The sequence below is a fragment of the Phyllobates terribilis genome, unplaced genomic scaffold (assembly GCF_046119375.1).
Source record: "Phyllobates terribilis strain yellow unplaced genomic scaffold, ASM4611937v1 Scaffold_47__1_contigs__length_9908305, whole genome shotgun sequence".
NCBI lineage: Eukaryota > Metazoa > Chordata > Amphibia > Anura > Dendrobatidae > Phyllobates > Phyllobates terribilis.
The window spans coordinates 2,642,878-2,670,173 of NW_027362807.1; the positions used below are offsets into that span (position 1 = coordinate 2,642,878).

Sequence of the window (27,296 nt, forward strand, 5' to 3'; positions counted from 1 at the left end):
GTTGAAAATATTACTGATGTTGCAACAGTTAATTCTGATATTACTCCTAACAAATCTTTTCAGAACAAAAGGTGTTATTACAATTGAAATCATTGGAGAGGGAATCTATGAAGTCTGATACCTCTCTGAATAGTCTGTTTCATAGGGGAAATCCATCCTTTAATCCACTTCAATCACGTTCCATGGTTTTAGACGACTTTCAGGATCTTACTGAAAAGGATTTGGTTTCTCTAAAAAAAATGAAATCGCTCATAAGGGAAATAAAAATAACAATCTAACTAGAAAAGAAAAAATTGCCCTGAGGGAACTCAAAACTAATATGGATTTGACAGTGCGTCAAGCAGACAAGTGGGCACAATAGTGGTATTACATTCTATTTAGCTCAAGCTCAATTTGATGGATTTAAGAAACAAGAAACACTGATGTGTATTTGGAACTAACCAGAGACCCCACCAATGATTTCAATATGGAATTATATATATTGCTACAAGAAGGTTTGAGTACAGGAGCCTTGGATAAAAAAACTGGCGGAACAGCTCTATATGGAACAACCTTTCATACCTACAGTACAGACCAAAAGTTTGGACACACCTTCTCATTTAAAGATTTTTCTGTATTTTCATGACTATGAAAATTGTACATTCACACTGAAGGCATCAAACTATGAATTAACACATGTGGAATTATATACTTAACAAAAAAGTGTGAAACAACTGAAAATATGTCTTATATTCTAGGTTCTTCAAAGTAGCCACCTTTTGCTTTGATGACTGCTTTGCACACTCTTGGCATTCTCTTGATGAGCTTCAAGAGGTAGTCACCGGAAATGGTTTTCACTTCACAGGTGTGCCCTGTCAGCTTTAATAAGTGGGATTTCTTGCCTTATAAATGGGGTTGGGACCATCAGTTGTGTTGTGCAGAAGTCTGGTGGATACACAGCTGATAGTCCTACTGAATAGACAGTTAGAATTTGTATTATGACAAGAAAAAAGCAGCTAAGTAAAGAAAAACGAGTGGCCATCATTACTTTAAGAAATGAAGGTCAGTCAGTCCGAAAAATTGGGCAAACTTTGAAAGTGTCCCCAAGTGCAGTTGCAAAAACCATCAAGCTCTACAAAGAAACTGGCTCACATAAGGACCACCCCAGGAAAGGAAGACCAAGAGTCACCTCTGCTTCTGAGGATAAGTTTATCCGAGTCACCAGCCTCAGAAATCGCAGTTTAACAGCAGCTCAGATTAGAGACCAGGTCAATGCCACACAGAGTTCTAGCAGCAGACACATCTCTACAACAACTGTTAAGAGGAGACTTTGTGCAGCAGGCCTTCATGGTAAAATAGCGGCTAGGAAACCACTGCTAAGGACAGGCAACAAGCAGAAGAGACTTGTTTGGGCTAAAGAACACAAGGAATGGACATTAGACCAGTGGAAATCTGTGCTTTGGTCTGATGAGTCCAAATTTGAGATCTTTGGTTCCAACCACCGTGTCTTTGTGCGACGCAGAAAAGGTGAACGGATGGAGTCTACATGCCTGGTTCCCACCGTGAAGCATGGAGGAGGAGGTGTGATGGTGTGGGGTGGCTTTGCTGGTGACACTGTTGGGGATTTATTCAAAATTGAAGGCATACTGAACCAGCATGGCTACCACAGCATCTTGCAGCGGCATGCTATTCCGTCTGTGGCACCCCAGGGGTCTGGTTTTCCACAGTAATGTAATGTTATGTCTGAGAGCAGGTGGGAGGTCCTTTGGTCAGGGATCCTGTGCATGCCACACCTCCTGCCCAGTCTTGGGAGGGGAAGAACTTCCCCTGTATAAACCCTGGGCTGAGGCAGGGTTAGTCAGTCAAGGAGAGTAGAGACAAGAAACAGTCACAGGAAGAAACAGCAGAAGCTCAGTGGGAGCAATACTACTACAAGTCAGGGGCTGGCAGCTGCAGAGCTCGCCCTGACTGAGAAGCTTTCTTACCGGACCCGGCGTCCGAGGCTGTGGGGACTAACTCTTACCCAGCAGCAGAAGCCGACCGGCAGGGGATTTCAGGTCCTCAGGCCCAGAAACCCGAAGGCACGGTCACACGCGTGGGACCAGCACCGCCATCGTGGAGCGGAAGCCATTAGAAGGCCCCGAGTCACCGGCCATACGGGTGAGCACCACACGGTACACTCAGGGACGTGGGCTACTTATATCCGCTTCTAGCAAGGTAGCCAGAAGAGTACAGTCAGTTTGGGAGGCCTACAACTCCGCCTGGCCAGGGGAGATCCCATCTGCTCAAGGACTGACCAGGCCCCGTTCACTAGCAAGTACTCCGGGAGGGTCTATCGTTGTTACCAGTAAAGACCCTGAATTACACCGCACCGTCTCTGAGTGGTTCCTGCTACCCCCATCATCCACATCTGCTGCCCTGAGGCCATACCCCTCCCGTTGGGGGTTATACCATCTACGCTGCACCATCCATCCACCGGCCTCAGCGGACTGTCTTGCAGCGGCAGCTCCATAGCTGCATTCAACGGGTGGCGTAGTCGTCCTACATCTACCGCTGTTACATCGCCGCTCAGTTTGACTCCCTGGGCACGGACCGGGTCACCGCCACGAGACTACAACCCTCAAGAGATCCGGCTCCGGGTAAGCTCCCGCGTGCGCAACGCAGCGCGACACAGGCCCAGGGGCGCGTCAACTTTGGCGTAGTCGGCAGGATCTCGTGCCCGCAACCACCGGGTACTGCGTGCCTGAAAAAGAGACTTTTCAAACTTACCTGTGGTGAAGATTCCCGCCATCCGGCGCCATCTTCAGCCTTCTTCCCGCCATCCGTGGAGTTTTCCCGCCGTTGGACGCCATCTTGAGGACGCCGCGCGGGAAGAAGAGGGGCGTGGACTCCGAAAGCGCGCGAGAACTGAAGCCCCGCCTCACGTCCGGACGTTGCGTAAGGTCCTGGAAGGAGCCCAGCAGACTCCGACGTCACAGGAGCGCGACGGAAGGTCCTCAACCCTGACGATCCACTGCGGAGCCGCGGCCTACGGAACAGGATCATCGCAAGGTAGGCCACGGTCCACTAGGGGGGAGGAAGATGTCGGATACGGAGGAGAGCTTCACTGCCTCAACCCCCGCCAGCGCTACCGCTGCTGCAGTTATGCCCTTCACCATGCCCTATATCCCGGGAGCAGCTTGGCTACCCCAGTACTCAGGGGAGTCACATACCCTGCATGACTTTAGAGAAAAGCTGGATAGCCTCTTCCAGGTGTACCCCCTCACAGAAGAGCAAAAAGTGAGCATCCTGGTGGCCCAACTAACCGGGGCAGCCAAAAGGGAAGTAAAATCCTGGCCACCTGGGAGGAAGACTGTCGCAGGGATACTAACCCGGCTGAAGGACACCTTTGATACCCGCACCTCAGCCGAGATTAAGCTTAGATTCTACGGGTGCAAGCAGCGAGCGCATGAGAGTATAAGGGACTATGCACTAAACCTACAAGAGGCCCTGAGGGCCATTAAGCAGACCGACCCTGATGGAGTGGGAAACGAGGACAGGCTGTTGACCGAACAGTTTATAGAGGGACTGTATTGTAATACCCACCGAACCCAGTTGCGGGCAATGGCCTTACAGGATCCCCATCTGGGCTTTGCACAGTTCAAGGACAGAGCCATCCGGGTGCTCCGAGAACCGGCACCGGGTGGCGTTGTGACCCACAGGCGCCCAGCTATCACTTACCACCAGGAGGCGGCGCCCTTGTCGGCAGGGCCTGTGGGAGCTGATGCGCAGGCTTTGGACAATGACCCGGCTCCAGACCTACACCATCAGGTCCAAGAGCTAGCTAAGAGCGTTGCTGCGCTAACCCGAACTGTGCAGTCTTTACAGGTTTCCACCCCAGGGAAGATCCAGCTGGCATCCGGACCGGAGGACATCCCGTGGCATCGACCAAGGAGGACCCCACCGGCCAGAGGAAGACCCAGTGACCGATACAGCGAAGACGGACGACCCATCTGCCGCCGCTGCAATCAACCTGGACATATGGCAAGGTACTGTTCTTTAAACGGGCACAACCTGGGGTAGAGGGCCAACCCCCAGGAAAAAGATCACCAGGCCCATCGAACTGGCGCGACAGATATGTGGGAGGACGTCCAGTCTTGCCTGTGGTACTGGATGGCATTCCCATGAGTGCCCTACTGGACACCGGGTCACAGGTCACCACCATCCCGTACGTGCTCTTTAAGCAGTACTGGAATGACTCGGATATTACCCGCTACCCTGACGACGACTTGAGTATCATCGCCAGCAATGGCCAGCCCGTGCCACAGATCGGATTTAAAGAGGTGACCATCAAAATCGGTAGAGTCGAACTGGCAGCACAGGGACTGATCATTGTAGATATTGACAAGCATGAGAGTCACCCAAAAATAACTCTAGGGACTAATGTAATTGAAAATTGTCTTGCAGAGGTGATTTTCCTTTTACAGCAGGTTGCCAAGAACGCCAGCTCCGGCAAGCAGCGGGTGCTCCAGAAAGAGATCCGGGCACTGATGCGACGGCAACAGGTGGAACTCTCCGGCGGTGAGATTGGTAGCGTAAGAATGTGTGACCCTTTTCCTATTGCCATGCCCCCAAAAAGTGAAATGATGATTTGGTGCCGGGCAGCTATTGGTCTGAGAGGTAGAGATTACCAGGCAATGGTAGAACCAGTTTACTCGGACAGTAGGCCCACCATTTTGACAGCACGGGGGGTGGTTGACGTACGCCATGGGAGGGTGCCCGTTCGCATAATAAATATCGGGGAGAGGGAAGTGTACCTGCCCCGGTATGCCACGCTAGCCAAATTATATACCATTAACCAAAATTCTATACAATCTGTGGAACCCTTGCCTCCATCTCACCCGGAGGAAGGTAACGGCTCTAAGAAAAACATGGAGGACTGGTGTCAGCAACTACATCTGGGTACTGACTCCACTCCCGCACACCAGAAACAAGGAGTCTATCGGGTGGTTCAGGAGTACGAGAGAGTGTTCAGTAAACACCCGTTAGACTTCGGGCGAGTCAAGGGGGTAGAACACCACATCCCCACGGGAGACCATCCTCCTATAAAAGAGAGGTATCGACCCGTACCCCCTGCCCACTACCAACACGCCAAGGGGATGATTAGAGACATGAAGGAGGCTGGGGTGATCAGGGATAGCTGTAGCCCCTGGGCAGCTCCACTAGTCTTAGTCCGAAAGAAAGACAACACCATGAGGATGTGTGTAGATTACCGGAAAATCAATCGTATCACACACAAGGATGCGTACCCCTTACCAAGGATAGTGGAGTCATTGGCTGCTTTAAGATCTGCTAACTTCTTCTCTACCTTGGATCTCACTAGCGGGTACTGGCAGGTTCCTGTAGCAGAGGCGGACCGGGAGAAGACCGCATTCACCACCCCGATGGGACTTAGCGAGTTCACCTGCATGCCGTTCGGACTCTGCAACGCACCGGGAACCTTCCAACGACTAATGGAGTGTTGTCTGGGCCACAGAAACTTCGAGACGGTCCTGTTGTACCTGGACGATGTCATCGTATATTCCAAGACGTATGAGGACCACCTGAAACACCTGGCGGAAGTGTTCGAAGCTCTGGCAAGTTACGGCCTAAAGGTGAAACCCTCCAAGTGTCACCTCCTGAAACCAAAGGTGCAGTACCTGGGACACGTGGTGAGCGCTGACGGAGTGGCTCCCGACCCTGATAAGATCACCGCATTTAAGGAATGGCCAAGCCCCTCCAGCGTAAAAGAAGTGCGGCAGTTCCTCGGGTTGGTAGGCTACTACCAAAGGTTTATTCCCGGTTTCACCAAAAAGGCAGCACCTATGCAGGACCTCCTGATAGGCCAGTCCCGGAAGGCCAAGAACCAGAAGCCGCCCTTCAAATGGGAGGAGCTGGAAGAAGAGTCCTTCCGCCAGCTGAAGATGGCCCTCACGGGGGACGAAATCCTGGCGTACCCGGATTATAGCCAGCCCTTTATCCTCTACACCGACGCCAGTAACATCGGGCTAGGAGCCGTACTGTCCCATATCCAGCAGGGGAAGGAACGAGTAATCGCCTACGCCAGCCGAAAACTGCGACCCACCGAAAGGAACCCCGAGAATTACAGCTCATTTAAGTTAGAGTTCCTGGCCGTAGTATGGGCAGTCACCGAGCGCTTTAAGCATTACCTCGCTTCTTCCCGGTTCACCGTGTACACGGATAACAACCCGTTGACACACCTGGACACGGCAAGACTCGGTGCCCTGGAGCAGAGGTGGATGGCCCGTCTGTCCAACTACGAGTTCACAATCAAATACCGGGCAGGACGCTCCAATACCAACGCGGACGCCCTGTCCAGGATGCCCAACCTGCCGGACGGAGGAGAAGATCCGGAGGGACTGGAAGAAGTTGAACTCCCTGCGTTCCACCGTCATGGGACTATCCAGTATTCCCACCGGGTAAGGAGTAAGCAGGCTGCTACGTTGAACCCCTTACCCCACTACAACTGGGCGGAAACGCAAGACAGCGACCCTGCCGTCCGACTGGTGAAGGAGATGCTGACTCGGCCGGAGGCTCGCCTTGAACCAGACGCTCCGGAGGAAGCCAAACAACTATGGGCAGAGAAGAGTCGACTGTTCCTTTACAAAGGGAAGTTGTGCCGCAGAATGGTTAACTCCCGGACGCATGAATTACTCTGGCAAGTAGTGGTGCCACGAAGAGACGCAGCCATGGTGATGGAGGCATACCACGACGGAGCTGGACACTTCGGGTGGAAGAAGCTGGAGTTCCTGCTGCGCGAGCGGTTCCACTGGGTAGGCATGAGGGGAACCATCGAGAAGCGGTGCAGAGACTGTGGCCCGTGCAACCTGAGAAGGAAGGACCGTGCCAGCCAGAAGACTCCCCTGCAGTCCATCGTCACCCGGCAACCGTTGGAACTGGTAGCCTTGGATCATGTAAAACTGACCCCAAGCAGAAGTGGCTACGTCTACGCGTTAACCATCGTGGATCATTACTCCCGGTTTCTGGTTGTCGTCCCCGTCAAGGACTTAACGGCTCAAACAGCAGCTAGAGCCTTCCAGCAGCACTTTTGCCGTCCACACGGGTACCCGGACCAAGTGCTGACGGACCAGGGACCTGCCTTTGAAGCGGAGGTCTTCCAGGAATTCTGCAATCTGTATGGCTGCCGGAAGATAAGGACGACACCCTACCATCCGCAAACTAATGGACTTTGTGAGAAAATGAACCAGGTGGTAATGGATCTTCTAAAAACGTTGCCCCTGGAAGAACGCAGTCTGTGGCCTGAGAAGTTGCCCGATCTGGTGGACCTATACAACCACATCCCGGTAGGTTCCACCAACTGTACCCCGGCTTACCTAATGAGGGCAAGACCTGGTAAGTTACCTGTTGACCTGGAAATGGGAGTCCTGACACCCGAGGACACTTCACCAGAAACAGACTGGGACACAGAGAGGCAGCAGCAGTACCGGAGAGTACAGGAGAGCGTGGAGCGAAGTCTCTGTCAGGCTAGGGAAAGACAAGAGAAAATTTACAACCAGTATGCTCCCGCTGTTCCCCTGGTACCCGGAGAGCAGGTCTTGAAGAGGAAGAGACGGCTCCACAAGTTGGATGACCAGTGGGAGAAGGACCCGTACACCGTACTGCCCTCAAGCCACGAGAACCCGAAGGTTTGTACCATCAGTAAAGACGGAGGGGAAACCACAGCCATTGTATCCCGGGACCACCTGAAGAAGTGTCCCGAACAACTGAGGAACCCTGAAGAGGAACAAGAAGACCATCGACCCGTAGAGGAAAGGGAAGATATGGTTAGTACTGTGCTCGGGGACTTCCCTCGGTCTTGGACTCAAGTCAATGGTGCAGTTGTGGTACCCGTACTCACCTTCCTCCAACCAGTATCCCAAGCACCTACGGAGCAACAGGTAGAGCTGGAAGAACAGCCGGTCCAGGAGGCAGAAGACTCCACACAAGCAGAACAGGAGGATCAACCCTCTGCTTATAGTGAGCCTGCCGTACCCCTAGTGAGACAAAGAGCCGGTAGACAGCTGCCCAGTTTACCCTTGACAGCTCCTACACCCTGTAGTTCAGGGCCAGACAGTCAGCTCCGTAGGTCCACTAGGGCCACTAGAGGCCAGTTACCCGCACGCTGGAGGATTTGAAGTGTATAAATTGTTTTATTTATGTTTATCTGTGTATTGTTGCTTGTGTATAATTTTGTGTTTCCAGTTATTTTTAGGAATCCTTGGTGGATTTACCAGGAATCCTTGTACATAGTTGGAGCGTAACCCAGGATGGACTAGAGACTGTTAAGGACTCGGGGTAGGACAGACCCCTACCTGGTTACGTCTCCCTGTTTTGGTGAAATGGACACCCTGCTTTTCTTCAAAGACTACACCCGGTTACGGACATGCCGTGACCACCTTTATGTGTTTCTTCTTATTGTACTGTTATTGTTGTTATATCTTGTTAAGTTTTTCTAAAATATGTTTAGTCCCGGAGTACTAAATTTCACTAGGGGGGAATGTGGCACCCCAGGGGTCTGGTTTTCCACAGTAATGTAATGTTATGTCTGAGAGCAGGTGGGAGGTCCTTTGGTCAGGGATCCTGTGCATGCCACACCTCCTGCCCAGTCTTGGGAGGGGAAGAACTTCCCCTGTATAAACCCTGGGCTGAGGCAGGGTTAGTCAGTCAAGGAGAGTAGAGACAAGAAACAGTCACAGGAAGAAACAGCAGAAGCTCAGTGGGAGCAATACTACTACAAGTCAGGGGCTGGCAGCTGCAGAGCTCGCCCTGACTGAGAAGCTTTGTTACCGGACCCGGCGTCCGAGGCTGTGGGGACTAACTCTTACCCAGCAGCAGAAGCCGACCGGCAGGGGATTTCAGGTCCTCAGGCCCAGAAACCCGAAGGCACGGTCACACGCGTGGGACCAGCACCGCCATCGTGGAGCGGAAGCCATTAGAAGGCCCCGAGTCACCGGCCATACGGGTGAGCACCACACGGTACACTCAGGGACGTGGGCTACTTATATCCGCTTCTAGCAAGGTAGCCAGAAGAGTACAGTCAGTTTGGGAGGCCTACAACTCCGCTTGGCCAGGGGAGATCCCATCTGCTCAAGGACTGACCAGGCCCCGTTCACTAGCAAGTACTCCGGGAGGGTCTATCGTTGTTACCAGTAAAGACCCTGAATTACACCGCACCGTCTCTGAGTGGTTCCTGCTACCCCCATCATCCACATCTGCTGCCCTGAGGCCATACCCCTCCCGTTGGGGGTTATACCATCTACGCTGCACCATCCATCCACCGGCCTCAGCGGACTGTCTTGCAGCGGCAGCTCCATAGCTGCATTCAACGGGTGGCGTAGTCGTCCTACATCTACCGCTGTTACATCGCCGCTCAGTTTGACTCCCTGGGCACGGACCGGGTCACCGCCACGAGACTACAACCCTCAAGAGATCCGGCTCCGGGTAAGCTCCCGCGTGCGCAACGCAGCGCGACACAGGCCCAGGGGCGCGTCACGTCCGGTTTGCGTTTAGTTGGACTATCATTTATTTTTTAACAGGACAATGACCCCAAACACACCTCCAGGCTGTGTAAGGGCTATTTGACCAAGGAGAGTGATGGGGTGCTACGCCAGATGACCTGGACTCCACAGTCACCAGACCTGAACCCAATCGAGATGGTTTGGGGTGAGCTGGACCGCAGAGTGAAGGCAAAAGGGCCAACAAGTGCTAAGCATCTCTGGGAACTCCTTCAAGATTGTTGGAAGACCATTTCTGGTGACTACCTCTTGAAGCTCATCAAGAGAATGCCAAGAGTGTGCAAAGCAGTCATCAAAGCAAAAGGTGGCTACTTTGAAGAACCTAGAATATAAGACATATTTTCAGTTGTTTCACACTTTTTTGTTAAGTATATAATTCCACATGTGTTAATTCATAGTTTTGATGCCTTTAGTGTGAATGTACAATTTTCATAGTCATGAAAATACAGAAAAATCTTTAAATGAGAAGGTGTGTCCAAACTTTTGGTCTGTACTGTATATATCATTAATTTCCTAAGATCCACAAAAACATATATTTCCACCACCACTCAGATCAATAGTAGCGGGCTTAGGTTCTATGGGAGAGAGACTGGGTGTGTGGATAGATTTCTATCTTCAACCACTAGTACATGAAATTCCCAGCTACATTAGGGACTCTAAATTTGTGGCTACTGTATTTGAAGATTTTTCTATAGCAAGAAAATTATCACTGGCTATCATGCGATGTTATACACACGTGGTCAAAATTGTTGGTACCCCCTCGTTTAATGAAAGAAAAACCCACAATGGTCACAGAAATAACTTGAATTTGACAAAAGTAATAATACATTAAAAATCTATGAAAATGAAGCCTGGAGGCCTGGACAGAAATGATGGTACCCCTGAAAATAATGTGACAAAAGAGACGTGTCAAATTAAGTTGTGTCCACTAATTAGCATCACAGGTGTCTACAATCTTGTAATCAGTCAGTGGGCCTGTATATAGGGCTACAGATACTCACTGTGCTGTTTGGTGACATGGTGTGCACCACACTCAACATGGACTAGAGAAAGCAAAGGAAAGAGTTGACAAGCAAAGGAAAATTGATGACAAATCAAAGAGACAGATAATACAAATGGTAACAAAAGAGCCCAGGATAACTTTTAAAAAGAGATTAAAGGTGAACTTCAAGCTTAAGGAACATCATTGTCAGATCGGACCATCCGTCGTTGTTTGATCCAAAGTGGACTTCATGGGAGACCATCAAGGAGGACACCATTGTTGAAAAAAAAATCATAAAAAAGCCTGACTGGAATTTGCCAAACTACATGTTGACAAGCCACAAAGCCTCTGGGAGAATGTCCTATGGACAGATGAGACAAAAATGGAAGTTTTTGGCAAGGCACATCAGCTCTATGTTCACAGACAGAAAAATGAAGCATATCAAGAAAAGAACACTGTCCCTACTGTGAAACATGAAGGAGGCTCTGTTATGTTCTGGGGCTGCTTTGCTGCATCTGGCACAGGGTGTCTTGAATCTGTGCAGGGTACAATGAAATCTCAAGACTATCAAGGGATTTTAGAGAGAAATTTGCTGCCCAGTGTCAGAAAGCTTGGTCTCAGCTAAAAACACCCAAGAATGGCTAAGAGGAAATCATTGGACTGTTCTGAAGTGGCTTCTATGAGCCCTGACCTAAATCCTATTGAGCATCTTTGGAAAGAGCTGAAACATGCCGTCTGGAAAAGGCAATCTTCATACACGGGACAACTGGAGCAGTTTGCTCATGAGGAGTGGGCCAAAATACCTGTCGAAAGGTGCAGGAGTCTCATTGACAGTTACAGAAATCGTTTGATTGCAGTGATTGCCTCAAAAGGTTGTTCAACAAAATATTAAGTTAAGAGTACCATCATATCTGTCAAGGCCTATTTCATGAGTTTAACTTTTTTTTTAATTCTGTGGAAGCAGAAAAGCAATGTCTGACTTTTATTTGTTAATTTTCATAGATTTTTAATTTATTATTACTTTTGTCAGATTCAAGTTATTTCTGTGACCATTGTGGGTTTTTCTTTCATTAACCCCATCATGACTGGTCAATATGGCCATGTGAGGGCTTATTTTTTTGGAGACGAGTTGTACTTTTAAACTTCATTACTAGTTTGACCCTATCGTGTACTGGAAAACGGGTAAAAAAATTCCAAGTGCGGTGAAATTGCAAAAAAAATGCAATTCCACAATTGTGTTTTTTTTTTGTTTGTTTGTTTTTCCACGTTCACTAAATGCTAAAACTGGTAATTATGAGTTTGTAGACACTAAACATGTATAGGTTCTTTTTATTTAAGTGGTAAAAAAAATTCCCAAAAAAATGGCGTAATTTTCTTAGATCCGTAGCATCTCCATTTTTCGGGATCTGGGGCCGGGCGAGGGCTTATTTTTTGCCTGACGTTTTTATTGATACCATTTTGGGGTCGATCCGATGTTTTGATCGCCCATAATTGCATTTTATTGCAATGTTGCAGCGACCAAAAAACATAATTCTGGTGTTTGGAATTTTTTTCTTGTTACGTCGTTTACCGATCGGATTAATTAATTATTTTTTTGTATTGATAGATCAGGCGATTCTGAACGCGGCGATACCAAGTGTGTGTGTGGGGTTTATTTTTTATTATTTTATTTTGAATGGGGCAAAAGGGGGGTGATTTAAACTTTTATACTTTTAATTTTTTTTTATATTTTTAAAAACTTTTTTTTTTACACTTTTTGCTTGCTTCTATAGTCTCCATAGGAGACTAGAAGCAGCAACTGTCTGATTACCTCTGCTACATAGAGGCGATGAGCAGATCCCCTCTATGTAGCAGAAATGCTCCTTTGCTATTAGCGCTGACCACTAGGTGGCGCTCATAGCAATATTTTCATGACAACCACTGGGGTCTGCTGCAGACCCCGGGTTGCCATGCCCACCCATCAGTGACCCGCGATCACATGACGGGGTCACTGATGGGCGGGGTGACACACTTCCGGCGCGGCCGTGTGAAATGCCGCTGTCAGAGATTGACAGAGGCGTTTAACTGGTTAACAGCCGCGGGTGGATCGCGATTCCACCCGAGGCTGTTGCAGGCACATGTCAGCCGTATAAATCAGCTGACATGTGCCCGGTTCAGTGTGAGCTCAGCGCTGAAGCCTGTGCTGAACTGGGGGTGATGGCCTGGGGCATACTAATATGCCCCAGGCCAGTAAGGGGTTAATCGAGGGGTACTAACAATTTTGACCACATGTGTAGCTCTATATTCATCCATACCACACAGTGTAGCATTAACTAGCCTGAGCTATCACTTGGATACCTATAACACGTATACAGTAGAAATAAAAGATTTCATTATCATGTCAGTTAAATTTCTTCTGGATCATAATTATTTCTGCTTTGACAATCAATTTTTTTTTTTACAAAGTAAGGGAGTAAGTATGGGCAGCAAATTTTCACGTCCAATGGGAGGAGCAACACATTTACCATGAGAAAAATATTTATAGCCCAAAAAATCATATGGTACGGTCGATTTATTGACGACCTCCTCCTGATGTGGGGAGGCACACAGGAGGAGGCGTTGAAATTTGCACAAAATCCCAACAACAATGATTTCAATTTGAGATTCACACTTTGTTTTGAAACCCCATAAAACACTGTACATGGAAATTTTGGTATCAAATAACTCCTGTATTTGTGTTCTTACAAACAAGCTTTTATAAATGCCTCAAACTTCTGAGTGTGAATCAGACCTGAGCTCTAACGTGATAGAAGATGACAGTCCGGTGAAGACGGGAAACATATAGACGGCCGGTGGTGATGTAGTCAGTGACGGACTCTGGCCAAATACGTTTATAGAGCCGTAGTGGAAGATGAAGATTTTATCCTCATCATGAAGTTGTTATTTCTCATGTCACATGTAATCAATATCTCCTGCAGTATTGATAATAGCGATTCCAGTGTTGGTAAATGAGACGAGAATTAGCAATAAGGAAGATGAGTCTATGAGAAAGGTATTCACTTGCAGATTCTGAGGAAGAAACTGCTTGTTGTCTGAGGCCTAAAATATATAGGTTTTATTACTAGATGTAAAGAAGAAAACTAGATACTGTAAAACCTAAATCTCCTCAAATGTTTCCCTTATTTTCTCCAGTAATTGTATTATTACACAGGATTTTTATGACGTTACATCTGCTCAACTTCACATTCAGGTCTCTACAATATCGAATCCTCTCAGTGAATATCTTCTATATAAGAGAATTTTCCTGAATTACGCATCAAATATGGATATGGACAGAGACAAGATGGTGGAGAGGATATTACACCTCACCCTAGAGATCCTCTTCCGGCTTACTGGAGAGGTGAGAGATTCTGATGACGTCACATTACATCATTCTTATCTATGGGAATAACAGATGGACAGAACTGGAGAGATGAGGACTCTGGAAATGTCTGTAGTGAGATTTATTAATGTCTCTCTCCATAACCAGGATTACACAGTAGTGAAGAAGACCTCTAGTGAGCGCTGTCAGGACCCTGTGTCTGAGGGATGGGGAAGACCCCTAAGCCCAATCACAGGGCCTCCACCTCACCCCCTGATACAGGAGGACAACAATGACCAGAAGATCCTAGATCTCACTTACAAGATGATTGAGCTGCTGACTGGAGAGGTGACACTGCTAGGAATGAGGAATGCTGCAACATTTTATAGTAAAGCTATGAAGGGATCAGGGGGATGACTGTATCATTGTATGTGTCAGGTTCCTATAAGATGTCAGGATGTCGCTGTCTATTTCTCCATGGAGGAGTGGGAGTATTTAGAAGGACACAAAGATCTGTTTAAGAAGGTCATGATGGAGGTTCCCCAGCCCCTCACATCACCAGGTAATAGACAGGACTAAATACACACGGCCTATAATTGTCTATATGTAAAAAATGAATTCAGTCCCTGTATGTGTTTCCTCTAGATCTATCCAGTAAGAGGACAACACCAGAGAGATGTCCCCGTCCTCTTCTTCCACAGGACTGTAAACAAGAAGATCCCAATATTCCTCAGGATCATCAGGTAGATGGAGAGAAGGTGTCATGAGATCTCTCCTGTGATGTGTAGACGGCTGTGAAGGTCTTGTGCTCAGTCTTGTTTTATCCACCAGAATTATATGGTTTATACTTATATAATGAGAATGGTGGAGATGGCTGGATTAGAGCTGATCATTAGTGATGAGCGAGTGTATTCGTTACTATTCGCACGGATAGTACGGTATTCGGGTTACTTTTTATATTGCTAGTGTTTGTGTACTCGCCTCGCTATATTCGAATGTCCCGCCCTGCAGTTTTGGCGCCTCCTTTGCAGCCACTAAACATGCTGGGCTTCTTAACCAAACGCAGTAATGCTTCAGACATCTTGGTTGTGGCATTACTGTGATTGACTGGCCACCCAGCTTCATAGGGTCTATTTAAGCCCTGTCGTCGCCATTTTGTGCACATTGCTTCTGGAGCCTGCATTCTATAAGCATAGGGAGAGATTGCTGAGCTGCTAGGGAGAGTGTTTAGGCCTCTTGATAAAACAAAAGCCCTTTTAAGGGCTACCTGCCGTGTATACTAGTTCTGTGTTTAAAGGAGCCGCTCACTAGCTCCATAATACCTTAAAAAAATAGCTCTTTTCAGAGCTGAAGACACACAACAAAGTCAGAGTACAAGGAGGGAGAGATTGTGCATTAGGTAGGGAGTGTATTAGGTAGTGTTCTTCCAGTGTCCATATTAAAACTGCTCTTGTCAGAGGCAAAGCAATATTTTTCCAGCACACACAGAAGTAGCATTTTGTGCTGCCTTTTTTTTTTTAGCACCGTTCTATTTTCCCTGCTGTTTTAGGGGTCAGAGCCTGCCTTCTGTCCATATTAGTCCACTTAAAGTGTTTCGTGCCCTACACAAAGCAGTAGTCCAAACATTTCCTACTGCCTGCAACAAAGCACGCACCAGCCCATTTTAACACTATTTTTAGGGTGTGAGCCTGCCTTCTGTCCATATTAGTCCGCTTAAAAAATCATTGAGTGCCCTACACAAAGCAGTAGTCCAATCATTTCCTACTGCCTGGTACAAAGCACGCACCAGGCCATTTTAACCACTATTTTGGCTGTGACAGCTAGCTTGACTTGTGCCATCAATATCTGAAATTCTGTCAACAAAACCCAAAATGTCAAAAAAGACTGTTGTTAAGGGACGTGTCAGTGGTGCGCGAGAAGGCACTCAGTCTGTGTCAGGTCAGAAGAAGCTTGATGCATCCACTATATTCCTGGAAAAATTTCCCGGTCTGGAACGTAAACGTGTGTGGAAGCCACAAGAGCGAGAGCAGATTCTGTCTTGGATAGCAGACGAGGCCTCTACGCATTTGTCAAGCAGCAACAAATCTTCCACCACCACACAGTCTACTGTGGATACACAGAAGGCTGGCCCATCCAATCCTGAAGCTGGTTCTCCTTCCTGCAACCATTATCAGTCATAGGAGACATATGACCTGAAGCTTGGCCACTCCAAGGGTCTGTTTGGTACGTATCCTTTGGTTGGCTCTGGACTATCACTGTGCAGCATTGAAGAGGGACAAGAGGAGGTGGCGTGCATTGATGCTTATGTATTTGAGGACCTATGGCCAGAAGAAAGACACTTGCCAGAACATAATTTTTTGTCTCCAGAGGTGGAGGCTGATGATGATGAGACACGTTTGCAATCAGGTCAGCCTACAATGTCACCTGGGAAGGAGGATGAGATGGAAGACGAGGTAGTCAATGATGAGTCCACTGATCCGACCTGGACTGTTGGCATGCATAGCCATGACATCAACACAGAGGAAGATGGATGTGTAACACCAAAACAGGCACCAAGGAGTCGTGGTTTGCCCAGAGTGAGAACTGGGTCAACTGTTCCCAAGAGCACCCCCGCTGTGCGCCAAGTAAGGGGAAGGGAGCTTTCAGCTGCTGTGTGGAATTTTATTTTTTTTCAGAAAGTCCTTCAGAGAAAAACATTGTAGTCTGTAGCATCTGCCATACCAAGTTGAGCAGAAGCCAGGGCAAAGGCAACCTACATGCTCACTATCCAAGGCTCAAGTTCGATGCTTGCAAACCTATTCAGGAGACATAAATACAAAACAAAAGACATCAGCCCACCACCTGGATATAGGAGTACTACCGGACTAAGGCACCCAGAAGGAAAACCCCTCCAGAGACAGGCTTTCATACTCCAGAGAACGTGCCTTCACCAGGTCACCTAGGATGTTCCTACAAACTTCATCTGCACTTAGGATTTTGCTCTGCATCGAAACTAAAACTCGTGCATTCCACGTGAAATACCTGACCACTACACTTAGTATGAATAAAGTGGTTCGGTCCCTTCTCCCAAGGTCTCCGAACGCTCCATAGGCCCACCCGGCATAGGATAGAGTAGCCAGCCATGGCCAACCAATGGAAGCTCCCACCCTGTTGTACACCTCTGTATTAAAGGGACAATGAAGAAGGAAGTGTTCCATGCTTTCCAGCATGTTAGCGCAAGCCTCACGGGGAGCAAATCCTGTCCTCGGAGCTCCTGTACTTCAAATTGCCCCTTACACACAGCTTACCTTGGAAGCAGCGCCAAGTCAAGTCCCAGTACTTCTTGGGGATCCTGCTAGAATTTAACAAACTCACCCCAACCTCCAGATCCCGCCGTGGGCAGTCCTTGAGGACCAATGGACTCTGAAAATGAGAAAGCAAGACCCTCCTATCGAGGAGTTTCCTCGGGAGGGACCTCACCTCCCACATTCCCAGATCCCACCGGTGGATCATTTTCAGAACCGGGGTAACATAAGCAGGGAGATGCCCATACAGTGTGCGAAGATCTTTCAATCTTCCCCCTGAAGATTGATGGCTGAAACCATCCCTTGCAGGATAATACCCATTGAGGAGCCCTCTCCTTGCAGAGGTTTGCCACGTTAACTTTCAAGAAGGTGTTCACTAGGAACACGACGGGGTTCACCATATCCAACCACCCTAGGCTCCTCATGTGGTAATTGACCTCCGGCTTGACTAGGTTCAGTCTATTCCCCCATAACATCTGGAAGAACAGACTGTAGACCCGTGTCCAGAGAGGCTTTGGAAAGACACAGACGCTGCCCAGGTAGATTAGCAAGGGGAGCAGGAAAGCTTTGCACAGGCCAACCCTTTCCCTCAGACTCAAAGACCAACCCTTCCATTGGTCCACTCTTTGGGCGACACCTTTGATTCTGCCTTCCCAGTTTTTCATGGGGTAATCACCCTGGCCGAATTCAGTGCCCAGGACTTTGGCGTGTTCTTGGGGTTCGGGGAGGGTGTCTGGAAGATCAAACCCGGGATCTCCGCCTCCCAGCCAGAGACTTTCACACTTATCCTGGTTGACCTTGGACCCCGATGCCTCCGAGTAGAGCTCCTCTTCTGACATCACCACCATTGCCTCCTCTTGCGAATAAATAAAGACGGTGACATCATCCACGTAGGCAGGCCACTACCCTCAGGATAGCCTCCGGCGCCACCCTGCCCATCCGCACCCCTGCCAACGATCCACAATCGATCCTTCTGAGGAAGGGATCAATTGCAAAGGCATAAAGCAAAGGGCTAAGAGGACAGCCATGACGGACACCAGATCCTACTCTGAAAGGTTGTCCAATCCACCTATTTGTTTCCATTGACTTGCCTTGACTTGGTGCAACAGCTCTCCAAGGTGTGATCACACCTTTTTAGATCCAGACTAACGAGCAGATCTAATTTGATGCAGGTGTTAGTTTTGGAAATGAAAATTTACAGGGTGATTCCATTTTTTCTTCCTCAGAATTGAGTGATTCCCTCTGCTTGGTCTGAAAAAAATTACTCTTACTGGGTACCACATTTTTCATCTTGATTTCCTTTAGTATTTCTTAAAGCCCTAAATTTGCCATTTGAAATGACTTTAGTTTTGTGCCATGTCTGTGATCTGCTTTTTTTCAACAACATTAAACAACTGAATGAACATCCTCTGAGCCCAGTGGTTCCATAATTTTTGCCAGGGGTTGTACAATGGAATCGTTTAAGAGGGCCGTTGTAGATCAGTTGCTGAAAACATCACCCTCAGATAATGCTGGTGGCAGAGGTACCAGCTCTTTTCAACACCAAGGGATAATGGGGAGAGACACGAACACCAGCTCCAACGGAGGTGGGGGGAAAATGTGCCCAAATTGGGCAATTTTCAATAAACCAGCAAAACAGCAAGGGCTATCTGTGCCTTTAAAAATGCCCAGGAGGGATAAGTTGCAGAACATGGTCAAGGGTTACTTTAAGTGACCATACGTGTGTCCTTTCTGACACTTCAGTTCCCTTTAATTATTGGGTGTCTAAGCTGAACACTTGGCCCAACCTCTCTTTATATGCCTTGGAGGTGCTGGCCTGCCTGACTGCTAGTGTGGTGTCAGAGCGTGTTTTCATTTGCGCTGGGGCAATCATCACTGATAGGCGCACACGCCTCTCCACGGAAAATACAGAGAGACTTACTCTGATTAAATTCAACAAGGACTGGATATATCCACAGTTCGCAATCCCTCTAGATGAAAGCAAGCCAACCTAAATTCACCAAAAATGCAGATTCATGCTACTGCTGTTAAAGTCACCCCCTTCCATTAAAATAAGATTCCTTCCTGTGTCAACCATGACTCAGCCCATATGGCTAATCTTTTCAAACCCTATGCACATTGTACAGTGGACAAACCAGGACAGTATTCCTACTCCAGCCTAACTACTATTTGTGATTGGAGACCCTTGGGATGGTGGCTTCCTGTGTCAACCATGACTCAGCCCATTGGGCTAATTTTTACAAACCCTATGCACATTGTGCAGTGGACAAATCTGTAATGTACAGTGGTCCTACCAAACTAATATTTATCGTTGGAGGCCCTTGTCACAGGTTGTGCCACATTTTGACTGAGATAGGGGATACATATTCAATAGAAATTTACACTGACTGTTGATGACCGACTGATGGCCCTCTGAAAATTTGAATTGAGGGCCACAACTACTACAGTACTCCATCGTAGATAATGTTTGACACGGGAGGCCCTTGTCAAGGAATCTCCCTGCACTTATGACACAGCCCCCAGGAGTAATTTTTGGAAGTACGATGCACATTCTGCACTGGACCAAGTAGTACAATATCAAGAAGTCTTCTCTTCCTATATAATCTGGGGAATATTGACAATCAAAACCTCGGAGCCATTTGGAGAAGCTTCACCAACCCATCCTGGAGGGGAGCACCATAAATCCTTTGACCATTGACTTGCACAAGTGATATATTTGAGCTCATCATCCAGTTGACTAGTGCAGCTTTATTTTTCCGGTTCACTGAGTTCAGCCATACCTGTGCAGCTTTGTTTTTCCGGTTCACGGAGTTCAGCCATACCTGAGGATTGGAGGCCGTACTCACTGCTACCTTCTAGTACTCCATGTCTCTTGGCTTTTTTCTCTGTAGTCTCTGCCCCTAAATGAGTTAAATAATACAGTGAGGGCCCTACAATATGAGTAAGTGAGGGCACTCTCAGATGTACACGAGGGACCTCCAAAATCTCTAGAGTAGGGCACTTCAAAATGTATGTTACAGGGCCACACGAGGGCTCTCACAAAACTCAGCTTTCCTTGCCTACTGCAAGACCTCTGAACATTTGAATTTAGGGTCGCAGTATCACATGGTGGTGGAGGAGGAGGGTCAAGCCCAACGCTGCAATGGCCACATTGTAAACTGCTATTGAATATGTATTCCACTATCTGAGTGTCAATGATGGAGGGACCGCCCAAATGTCTAAGGAACAGCTGTCCCTCCAAAACGCATGTTACAGAGCCACCTGAGGCCTCTCAAAGGATCAACATACCTACTAGTACATTCTAGATGCAAAATCAAACCCAAAAACATTATTGCTGGAGGCACGCCAGTGCCCATGGAAATCCACAAGCACACACGTGTCAAACCAGCAACATAGCTCCAGAACACATGGACAACAAAAGACAGGAATGGAGCTTTACAAAATGCAAATAGAAAATAAATTTTATTATTGGTATAAATACATTAAAAGATACATATAGGATCCATAAGAGGGAATATGAATCATGATGTGTGCAAAAGGAGCAGAAAACCCCCCCAAAACAACAGGCCTCAGGTAGGCATCATAAAATGCAAGATATGATGTACAGCAAGTAGTAGACACTAAGCACACCCAACCACTCAAGACATGAACAGGGGAGCAAAGAATATTGCTACAGTACCCCATAATCTATACAAAATCTAGAAGCAATAGTGGGCAAAAGGCAATACAAGTGGATACACATAAGGCTGAATAATGAAACATCAAAAAAGTAGTCAAGGCACTAACCCAAGGGCTGAAAGTTCCCCGAATGGGGAAAGGGAGAGTACAAAAAGTGCAAAAAACACCTACCCAACGCGCGTTTCGCGTGGACAATGCGTTGCTTTCAAGAGAAAGCAACGCATTGTCCACGCGAAACGCGCGTTGGGTAGGTGTTTTTTGCACTTTTTGTACTCTCCCTTTCCCCATTCGGGGAACTTTCAGCCCTTGGGTTAGTGCCTTGACTACTTTTTTGATGTTTCATTATTCAGCCTTATGTGTATCCACTTGTATTGCCTTTTGCCCACTATTGCTTCTAGATTTTGTATAGATTATGGGGTACTGTAGCAATATTCTTTGCTCCCCTGTTCATGTCTTGAGTGGTTGGGTGTGCTTAGTGTCTACTACTTGCTGTACATCATATCTTGCATTTTATGATGCCTACCTGAGGCCTGTTGTTTTGGGGGGGTTTTCTGCTCCTTTTGCACACATCATGATTCATATTCCCTCTTATGGATCCTATATGTATCTTTTAATGTATTTATACCAATAATAAAATTTATTTTCTATTTGCATTTTGTAAAGCTCCATTCCTGTCTTTTGTTAGTACGTTCTAGATGTGCTTGTAAAGTGCTGGGGAATAGCGAACTGAAAAATGATGTATGACAGAGGGACCTTCAAAATGAATAAGTCAAGGCCTTCCCAATTGTAAAAAGTGACAAAAAAAAGCCACAGCAGTATGTGTGAACAAAGGCTAAAATGGATATTGTTTGGTTTCTCTGGTTTATTTAGCCTTATATACAAGTGATTGTGCAGGAAAAACTGTTTCTTAACCTTTTTGGCCTGATAAATGCAATTTAGGTTAGGTTTGGTAGTTGTTCTTGTGTGTCTGTAAAAGTGGCGTAATACTGCGACAAACTTATTCCCAGAAACCATATGTGAGTCAGAAATGCATGCAGGCTCATTCTCCAGGCTCTTCCCATTCTGTTTCATCACTTTCCCATCCATTTGAGCCTTTTCCTCAGGCCCCCAGACCTCTTTTTAGGGTCCAGCAGAAAGTAACTCGCATTTCCCATTGACTTACATTGTACTCGCTATTCGGAACGAATACGCGAATATTACAAAGTACTCTTTACGAGTATAGCGATTACGAATATTACGGTACTCGCTCATCACTACTGATCATAGATGTGACTTCTCCATTTGTCTGTGACTTGTACAATATTTCTTTCAGGGTGAAGATCTGACCCATATTAATACTACAGAGACATATGTGAGGGGTGATGAGCGGTGTAAAGAGGAGATTCCTAAAGATAACCGTCCAGGTGAGTAGTAACCACTAAATGCAGAGAAGTCACAGATTCTTCTCAGTCACAGGCTGTGGCTGGTTTACCGGTCAAGTAGTCCAGCTGTATCACGATCGTGTGATCACCATTTTGCATCTAGACCAAAACATTGTCCTCCACCAAAAACTGTTCAAATGACTTTGGACATTGAAACTCCTCAAATGACTTTGGACATTGAAACTCCTTTTCTATAGAACTTACAACCTGGAAGATCCAACTACCAACTGAAATTAGAAGATCCTGACTCTTACCTGTCCAGATCTGTAAACTACCAATCCAAATGACAGCACATGTAGAAAGTGCTGACAAGTTAGAAAATCACTTGAAGAAAAATATTATGATGGATCTGTAAGAGAAAGCGGAGGGTAATGATGGTGCTGGCTTCCTAGATCCCTGATATCTTATTAGATGAATCTACCTTCTCTCCCTTCTGTGCTGCTGAATGTGCTCATATGATTCCTACAAGACCAGGTCCAGTCTTTATGACCAAAACTCGCTTTTATGATCGGCAACATTAAACGTGCAGTGAGGGCCTAGTGTGAATATCTGTATAATAACAACGGAGTTTCCCTTTACCCTGACTTTTCAATTTCTTTTTAAACCAAATAACTTCAAATAGATAAAGTATACAAAAAACATTACACCTGTGCCATGATATATCTCTAAGCTGTGAGTGGCTGATGGCTGTAATATACATTTATTCACGGCTGCAGGAGATATGTTGGCATGACTCAAGCCCTGGTTTCATGGATTCACTCCATGTCATAAATTATATTATCGATCGTAAAGAATTTAGATACAATTTATCCTGAAATGGGGGCACTAATACTTTCTCTACTCTTCTGGTCAGGACTCATAGTAGCTCCAACGGTCTACCATAAATAAGTGCAACTCTGGTTTAGTGTTGGAGTTCTCCCCTCCCCCCCCCTCCCCAAACATACATTCTTGTTGAGGATATAACGTGTTTTTCTATTGTCTTTTTTTTTTTTTACAGGTTAATTCTGTATGATAGTTTGATTGTGGTGGGATCGGCTTGCCTCACTTAACTCTGTAATTCCCTGGTACTCTTTCAAAAAAGGTCTCCATTGTCTCTTCCAAATGCCCGAGTTCTAAATTTAAGACATCTCAGCTCTGCACTATTATAAAATGTTCTTATTAAATGTATATTTCTTCTTGAGACTTATTTGACAGAAAATATTGGCCCTTACTATAGTTTAAATTGCCAGGAGCTACCAAGAAGCATACTCTATTTAGCCCAGAGAGGTTTCACCACTAGTTACTCTCTCTCTCTTTTGTTTTTTGATCTTTTCATTAGATGTGTTATTGTTTATAGTCAAAGTTTTGCCCATCACCCTTTAACCCCTCTACATGGATCTATACGTACACAAAGACCCCTAGGATTGGACTTAGTGTTGCCTGCTGTTCTGTGGTGTGAGATGATAAGAAGAATAGTCAGGTAGCCGGATCAGAGCCAGGAGGGCAGAGAAAATACAAAATCAGAAGACACAATAGTAGTCAGTAAACTGGCAGGGATCACAAGAAGAAACTAAGAAGAAAATACACAACACGATAGCTGAACACAGAGGACTTAACCAGCGGAGAACAAGGCTATATCGGCAGCTTCCGGCATTATGCATGAGCTTTAGTAGGGTGTGGTGCTTTCCATTTGAGTTAAGTAGGGAGTATATTTCATTTTAGAAGAGCGGATATTTCTGGATTGGTTTATGGAAGCCATGTTGCTTTTCAAGAGTTTTTGAGCCACTAATGATGTGGAAACCTCTGTTTTTCCATTGACAGACGATGGACCTGAGAGGAGGCTTGTTTTTTTGTGATATGAGTAGAAATTTTTATTGGTATAATTTTCACATATTTCATATTTGGGAGGCAGAATGAACAAACAGTTGAACACCAAACTCTAATGGTTCATGCTATGAGGTTTTCTATTAGACTGTCAACTGTCATTGTCTTGGTGAATAATTTAATATTTTTACATAACTTGCCATTTGTACCAACAGTTTAAGTAGAAATGTTCAAAAATATAAATTTCAAGAATATTTTATTCAAATATATTTTTTTTTACTTAGCAGATGACTGTACTAGGAGATCAGAGGGACAGCTGACATCTTCAATTTTCAAAACAGATGAGCTGGAGATCTCACAGGATACAATTGAAGGGAATGCTATTACTCCAAATATACCATCATCCCTTTACAGCAAAGATGTGTCATCTGATCCTTTGAAACAGGTCCTATCTTCTGATTCATTACCAACTACTAAGGAAAATCAAAGTCACAAAATAAGCATTAAAAAACTAACTGCTCCCAAAGCTAAGAAGCGATTTGCACGGTCTGAATATGGAAATAGTTTTCCCCTCAAAAAGTTTTTTCTTAAATATCAAAAAATTCACACAGCAAAGAATAGATTTTCTTGTTTCAAGTGTATGAAATGTTTTAACAAGAAAGCAAGTCGTCTTAGTCACCAAAGAACTCACACAGGAGAGAAGCCTTTTTCATGTTCAGAATGTGGGAAATGTTTTACACTGAAACCAAATTTTGTTACTCACCAGAGAACTCACACAGGAGAGAAGCCTTTTTCATGTTCAGAATGTGGGAAATATTTTACAGAGAAATCAAGCCTTATCAAACATCAGAGAATTCACACAGGGGAGAAGCCTTTTTCATGTTCAGAATGTGGGAAATATTTTACAGAGAAATCAAGTCTTATCAAACATCAGAGAATTCACACAGGGGAGAAGCCATTTTCATGTTCAGAATGTGGGAAATGTTTTAACCAGAAATCAGATCTTGTTACACATCAGAGAAATCACACAGGGGAGAAGCCTTTTTCATGTTCAGAATGTGGGAAATGTTTTTTCCGGAAAGCACATCTTGATAGACATCAGAGAATTCACACAGGGGAGAAGGCTTTTTCCTGTTCAGAATGTGGGAAATGTTTTTTCCAGAAAGCGAATCTTGATAGACATCAGAGAACTCACACAGGGGAGAAGGCTTTTTCATGTTCAGAATGTGGGAAATGTTTTAACCAGAAATCAGATCTTGTTACACATCGGAGAACTCACACAGGGGAGAAGCCTTTTTCCTGTTCAGAATGTGGGAAATGTTTTAACCAGAAATCAGAACTTGTTACACATCAGAGAACTCACACAGGGGAGAAGCCTTTTTCATGTTCAGAATGTGGGAAATGTTTTTTCCAGAAAGCGCATCTTGATAGACATCAGAGAATTCACACTGGGGAGAAGGCTTTTTCCTGTTCAGAATGTGGGAAATGTTTTTTCCAGAAAGCGCATCTTGATAGACATCAGAAAACTCACACAGGGTAGAAGGCTTTTTCATGTTCTGAATGTGGGAAATGTTTTAACCAGAAATCAGATCTTGTTACACATCAGAGAACTCACACAGGGGAGAAGCCTTTTTCCTGTTCAGAATGTGGGAAATATTTTACAGTGAAATCAAATCTTGTTAAGCACCAGAGAACTCACACAGGAGAGAAGCCTTTTTCATGTTCAGAATGTGGGAAATGTTTTAACCCGAAATCAGATCTTGTTACACATCAGAGAATTTACACAGGGGAGAAGGCTTTTTCATGTTCAGAATGTGGGAAATGATTTTTCTGGAAAGCGCATTTTGTTACACATCACAGAACTTACACCGGGAAGATGCCTTTTTCATGTTCAGAATATGGGAAATGTTTTAACAACAAATCGGCTCTTGCTAGACATCAGATAATTCACACAGGAGAAAAGGCTTTTTCATGTACAGAATGTGAGAAATGTTTTAACCAGAAATCAAATCTTCTTAGTCACCAGAGAACTCACACAGGGGAAAAGCCTTTTTCCTGTTCAGAATGTGGGAAATGTTTTAACCGGAAAGCGCATCTTGATGGACATCAGAGAAGTCACAGAGGGGAGAAGCCTTTTTTTATATCCTTAATGTGGAAAATGTTTTACTTGAAAAGACACACTTTTAGCCAGAAAAAATCTTGCTAATAAATGAGTGCGTCCTATAGACTGGAGGTAGCTTCCTGTGACCGAGAACAATGAGACGGTGTCCTTCCTGATCAGTGAGAGAACTGCTCTCTCCACCAGCCCCACACTTATCTGACTGGTGCATAGGAGAGGAAGGTACCAGGACCTGTACAGAGGCTGCACATCCTGACTGAGCAGCTGAAGAACCTAGCTCAATGACCTTTCAGATTATGTAACACTGTTTTACATATTTTTAAAAGTTGTCAGGTTCCGCTATGAACTGAGCCATTTCTTAATGAGTTTGACCTCCTGAATTCAAATTGAACAATTGAGTTTTCCTTTTACTGCTACATATAATTAATGATAAAAGTTTCAGTACTTTGAAACATTATTATTCTTGTAAATATAGAGATGCAGAATATTTTGTTATGCCACTTTTCTGATATTTATTTAGAGAAAACTTAGAAAAATTCAAATAACTAAAACCTGTCTAAACCTTATTGCGAATTTTGAACAGTTACAGAAATTGCACTACAAAATTAGTCCTCATTCAGTGACAACTGTTTTTTGCTTGTTTCTTGTACTCCTGTATTGGATCATCTATTAAAATTATGTAATCTGCAAGAATTGATGGATTTCCTTTTTCCTTGATATCTCTTCTCCATAGCTGCAATATCTTGGTTACATCTCTCACCATCCTTGTCTCTCACTACTCCACAGTTTGGTGTAAGAAAGGTCTAGAATGTAAGAAATTAATCATTAAGGACATGTTACAGCCAAGATCCTTATATGTTTTGAGGAGAAATAACACCAACTCTTCATAGTTTCTGTATCTGCCCTTGAGTTTCCCAAAACGTTAGTTACCACAAATGCAAATCTAGACCATACAGCCTTTTCCTTGCCCTGCAACAACTGAAGAAACTCCTCATCTTGAAAAAACTTACAAATCTGAAGTCCAATAAAAACTCCTTTTATATTTGCTTCACTTAACCTTGGAAAGTTATCAATCAGATGCATGAATGCTTTTACATTTTTATCCATAGCCTTTTCAAAGTTCTTCATTAGGCCCA

General features: G+C 45.5%; 1 protein-coding gene and 1 pseudogene across 1 annotated transcript in view; both read left to right on the forward strand.

Moving 5' to 3' along the window:
• Positions 1 to 13,945, forward strand: part of LOC141191533 (gastrula zinc finger protein XlCGF53.1-like) — a 65,506-nt gene extending 51,561 nt beyond the window's left edge. The window contains exon 7 of the mRNA XM_073661425.1: positions 13,745 to 13,945. Coding sequence (XP_073517526.1) covers positions 13,745 to 13,945 — 201 coding nt within the window. The remainder of the gene's footprint in view (positions 1 to 13,744) is intronic.
• Positions 13,946 to 13,948: 3 nt separating this feature from the next.
• On the forward strand, positions 13,949 to 26,305 carry LOC141191528 (uncharacterized; annotated as a pseudogene).
• Positions 26,306 to 27,296: the final 991 nt, after the last annotated feature.